This window comes from Triticum urartu, chromosome 2 (assembly GCF_003073215.2).
Source record: "Triticum urartu cultivar G1812 chromosome 2, Tu2.1, whole genome shotgun sequence".
NCBI classification, from domain to species: domain Eukaryota; kingdom Viridiplantae; phylum Streptophyta; class Magnoliopsida; order Poales; family Poaceae; genus Triticum; species Triticum urartu.
Genome location: NC_053023.1, coordinates 752,693,207 through 752,698,673, shown reverse-complemented (window position 1 = coordinate 752,698,673; position 5,467 = coordinate 752,693,207). Strand labels below are relative to the sequence as shown.

The 5,467-nt window shown below is 51.4% G+C and overlaps 1 protein-coding gene across 1 annotated transcript; it reads left to right on the top strand.

The window, feature by feature from the left end:
• The first annotated feature begins 2,336 nt into the window (after window positions 1–2,336).
• Window positions 2,337–3,599, top strand: LOC125538619 (glycosyltransferase BC10-like). Its single transcript, XM_048701878.1, has one exon. It carries the CDS (start codon window positions 2,337–2,339, stop codon window positions 3,597–3,599), a length of 1,263 nt encoding a protein of 420 aa, XP_048557835.1.
• The last annotated feature ends 1,868 nt before the right edge of the window (window positions 3,600–5,467 follow it).

The window sequence follows — 5,467 nt, the reverse complement described above, 5'->3', positions numbered from 1 at the left end:
CGGTGACCCCCGGAACCTTTTCGGTGTCCGGATATAACCTTCCAATATATCAATCTTTATGTCTCGACCATTTCGAGAATCCTCGTCATGTCCGTGATCTCATCCGGGATTCCGAACAACCTTCGGTACATCAAAACACATAAACTCATAATACCGATCGTCATCGAACATTAAGCGTGCGGACCCTACGGGTTCGAGAACTATGTAGACATGAGCGAGACTCATCTCTGGTCAATAACCAATAGCGGAACCTGGATGCTCATATTGGTTCCTACATATTCTACAAAGATCTTTATCGGTCAAACCGCATAACAGCATACGTTGTTCCCTTTGTCATCGGTATGTTACTTGCCTGAGATTTGGTCGTCGGTATCTCAATACCTAGTTCAATCTCGTTACCGGCAAGTCTCTTTACTCGTTCCGTGATGCATCATCCCGTGACTAACTCATTAGTCACATTGCTTGAAGGCTTATAGTGATGTGCATTACCAAGAGGGCCCAGAGATACCTCTCCGACAATCGGAGTGACAAATCCTAATCTCGATCTATGCCAACTCAACAAACACCATTGGAGACACATGTAGAGCATATTTATAATCACCCAGTTACGTTGTGACATTTGATAGCACACTAAGTGTTCCTCTGGTATTCGGGAGTTGTATAATCTCATAGTCATAGGAACATGTATAAGTTATGAAGAAAGCAATAGCAACAAACTAAACGATCATCGTGCTAAGCTAAAGGATGGTTCAAGTCAATCACATCATTGTCTAATGATGTGATCCCATTGATCAAATGACAACTCTTTGTCCATGGCTAGGAAACTTAACCATCTTTGATTAACGAGCTAGTCAAGTAGAGGCATGCATACTAGTGACACTCTGTTTGTCTATGTATTCACACATGTACTAAGTTTCCTGTTAATACAATTCTAGCATGAAGAATAAACATTTATCATGATATAAGGAAATATAAATAACAACTTTATTATTGCCTCTAGGGCACATTTCCTTCATGGACGTGCACGACATCACGGTTGGATGCTGCCCAACCAGTGATGCGAGTGGTTGGCGTTGCGACTTGTACGGCAACGACGATGGTGGCGTGCGGAGTTGGGTCGCGGATGGTCCTTCTGATGTCGGTAGTTTGATGCGCCAATGGGTGCTCCTCTGTTTGTTTCTCGTTGTGACAGAGAAGTCAGAGTTGCACGTGGCGGGGCCCCTGGGGCAACGATGACTCCATGAGGGCGGTTTCAGCGGACGGTGTTCTCCGGAGATGCGATGGACTAGGTCGGTGCGAGGGTTGCAACTTTCTCCTGCGAAGCGCATCAACAAAATCAGAGCTGCCGGTCCTCGACGTCTCGGCCGATTGTTTGGCTATGGCCGACGAGGTCCTCGATTGCGTGCCACTCGTTCAGAGGGGTCTTGATGGGAAGTCAGTAGCGAAGTCGGAGTTAGCTGCTCGGGGAGAGGTGATGACGATGACATTGCAGGCAACCTCGACGGTGTGTGTGGTCTTGTGTGTGTGCTAGGTTGGCCGGAGTGCCCTATTATGTGGGCGTGTTGTAACGGTTTACGCCCGGGCTTCCGTTAATTTACCGGACAATTCTCTTGTAAATCTTTTGCCTCGTCTAAAAAAAAGTAAAGCAAGTGGAGCATGCATGTGTCATGTAGAAGAGTGGGTGTGAGGGGCAGGGCAGCGGAGGGGAGGCAGGGAGAGAAGTGCGGCAAGGAGCGCGCGGCGTCCTCTCACTTGTCTTGCTGCATGCATCATCGTCGTGCATGGTCTGGTGGCCACCCCAAGGGAAGGGAAGCTCACGTACGTAGTATAGCGTGCATGCCATCCATTCTCTCACTCGGTTTGATTGATGATCCCACAACCACGACACCATCTGCAGCCTAGCACGACCATCTAGCTCGATCGATCGCTGCGGTGCGGTGGTGGACACACCTCACCTCACCTCACCTCCGGCGATCCATTCCATCCACCTCCTCCTCGAGGGTCGGAGCTACCTAGCACTCTGCATGCATGTCATCCAGATCCAGGCCGCCGGCGATCGATCCAAGATTCTCTACGCTATAGCAGCGTGCATGCCTGCCAGAAGGGAGAGATCGATCCATCCATCATCATCTACCCGAATTAATTGTTGGGTTTGTTGTATGCGCGCGTCAATCGAGTGAGTTGATCATCGATTGATTGCGGGCGGCCGGACTGACGGACATCGATCCAAGGCGGTGGTCGCCGTCGCAGCTGGATCGGGTCGTATCGTATCGATCTGCGGTGCAGGGAGGGGCGCGGCCGGCCGGGACCCGATCGACATTGTAATCGATAGATCGATGAAGCAGCTCAAGCCTCGGCGAGTGGGCGCCGGGGACGAGGAGGCGGCGGCGGAGGTGGTGGTGCCGCTGGCGCCGCGCAAGGACTACTGCTGCTGGTCGTGGTCGTGGTCGTCGTGGTGCCTTTTGAAGGCCTTGACCCTGCTGCTGGTGCTCCTGACCGGCGTGCTCATCGGCTTCGGCGCCAGCGCCAACATCTCCCGCTACTACTACTACACCTTGTTAACGGGCACGAGCACGTCGTCTAGCTCGCCGCCGTCGCTGATCTCGAGCAACAGCCCCACGCCGCCGTCGACGCTGGCCATGTCGTCGGAGCAGCACATCAGCCAGCCGTTCATGTCGTTCGTGCACCCGGGGTCGCCGGAGGGGCACTCGATGACGGACGCGGAGCTCTTCTGGCGCGCCTCCATGGTGCCCCGGGTGGAGGAGTACCCGTACCAGCGGGTGCCCAAGGTGGCGTTCCTGTTCCTCACGCGCGGGCCGCTCCCCTTCGCCCGGCTGTGGGAGCGCTTCTTCCGGGGGCACGAGGGGCTCTACTCGGTGTACGTGCACGCGCTGCCGGAGTACGTGCTCAACGTGTCGGCGACGTCCCCCTTCTACGGGCGGCAGATCCCCAGCCGGGACGTGTCGTGGGGCTCCATCACCCTCGTCGACGCGGAGAAGCGGCTGCTGGCGAACGCTCTCCTCGACCATTCGAACCAGCGGTTCGTGCTGGTGTCGGAGAGCTGCGTGCCGGTGTTCAACTTCCCGACGGTGTACGAGTACCTCATCAACTCGGCGCAGAGCTACGTGGAGTCGTACAACATCGACGTGCCGCAGTGCGCGGGGCGGTACAACCCGCGGATGGCCCCCGACGTGACGGAGCAGCAGTGGCGCAAGGGCTCCGAGTGGTTCGAGCTCAGCCGGGAGCTGGCGGTGGACATCGTCGCCGACCGCCGCTACTACCACGTCTTCCGCAAGCACTGCACCCCCTCCTGCTACCCCGACGAGCACTACATCCCGACCTACCTCCACCTGGTGCACGGGCCCAGGAACGCCAACCGGACCATCACATGGGTCGACTGGTCCCGCGGCGGCCCGCACCCGGCCCGCTACGGCAAGGCCTCCGTCACCAAGGAGTTCATCCAGGCCATACGCAACAACGGCACCCAGTGCCTCTACAACGGACGGCCCACAACGGTGTGCTACCTCTTCGCAAGAAAGTTCGCGCCCAGCGCGCTCGGCACGCTCATCAACCTCACCACCACCCTACTCGACTTCTGATTAATTATTCTTCTTCCTCTTCTTCTTCTTCTTCTTCTTAGCTGATTGATTGATTAATTACTACTTGCTAATTACTTACATATACTTAACTATCTACATATGTATGTATGTATGTATGTATGTATACAGACAGCCTGTGTTTTACAATGAATGAACGAATGACAGACAACTTAATTGTGTATCACTTCAAATTAAGGACAGTAAAACTGAGCCACTTTCGAGCGCTCTCACACATCCTCGCGTTTCAGCCGTCGGATTGCAGTTTCTGATTGTTGCTGGTCGTCAGATCAACGATGCAACACCACTGTATCGCGATTGGGCCAAATGTCCTGTGGGCAGCTACTCCCGGAGCCAAAACGGAGGCCTCTGGTTTACTGGGCCTTTCAGGCACGAGCACTACGAGTAGCCCTGAAAAAAACATCGCATCCCCGTCGCGACGCCTCCTCACCTCCCTGGGCGAGACCCTATCATGTCGCTGCCCTCCACCTACCTTGACTGCCGCCATCACCGACAACGACCTCGGGTGTCTTCTTCCTTTCCGCGACTCCTTCACGCCCTCACCTGGCTACAGCCCATCCACCCCCGGCGGCTCCAGGAGGGGCACCACAACCGTAGGCACCGGTGGCAGCGGCACACCATCCACACCGCGCTCATCCACCACCAGCGGCCCCTTCAGGTCCGAACCCAAACCGCCGTCGTCGTCCGTGGCAGCCAGGCCGCGCCTCTCCGACGACCGGTCCCCGAGATCCACTGACACCAAATCCCTTCGTCGAGTGGCGGTTCACCAAGATCGGCACGCCTCCTCCCGATGTGAGTTTCGCTTAGAGTTACTTTTTTCCGCTGGGCGTAGGATGAAATTGATGTGTGTTTACCAAAAAAAAAAAGGCTTGCATTTTTCGCTTCTCCTAAATGCGATTCTGCAACAAGCACATCTACACTCCGTCCTTGTGTCCAGATTCAGTAAGCTCATGTTTCTCAATCCCGGTCAGTACTATTATTGTTCATCTTTGTTAATGTTTGAGAATTTCATCGAACAACTGCCATTGATGATTATTTCACTCCGTCAACTAGGTGAATGCTATATGTACATGAAGTAATTAGTTTTGGGTGATTTTTCTCCATTATGCATGGAAACAAATATCTAGCTTCTAAGAACTAATAAATATACCCATTATGTGGCACATAAAATTAGTAAGTATAGAACCCAACTATCTATTTAAGAAATCAAATTGTCGACATCTCTACTGAATATACAATTTTACAACTATAAGATGCACCATTCAGTAGTTGGACGTCCTTGATAATGCGCTTATAGTTGAACACAAGTGGATAAAGGAAATAACTTCCACATACACCATTGGTCTTTGGAAATTATAAATATTTATTACTATAGACGTAGAATAGAACTTTCTTATCGAGCTACAGCAGGGAGATAAATCTCTGTATGCACTTGCACAGTTTAGGTTTTAATTGTAATTATACTTACTATGTTCTGATTGTGGTCCACAGTTTTATTGTTTCTGCTCTTTCGTCTTGTGACAATATATACACATTTCCAGGTTAAGTATCAATTCTTTAGTTTCCATGCTTTTATCAGGTGAATCAGCAATGTATCTGTGTTTTTATGATGTTATCTAGGATGTTTGGAACTTTATTATCTTTGACCGATGTCATACCTTCGTTTTTGAACACTGGATGGGCTCAAGAATCGTACTTGGCTTATTTAGAGAAGCATATGGAAGCTATATTTGACAAATACTCTCAGCCTTATTTTAATAAAACTGAAAGGGTGGACATATAATCTGGTCACTTCTTGCTTGTGTCAAAAATATTCAAGGATTCTAAGCTGGGTTCAAGATAGACATGGT

Bases quoted from the DNA above. Each gene is read 5' to 3' on its own strand.
- LOC125538619 (XM_048701878.1), top strand. From the start codon at position 2,337: ATGAAGCAGCTCAAGCCTCGGCGAGTGGGCGCCGGGGACGAGGAGGCG.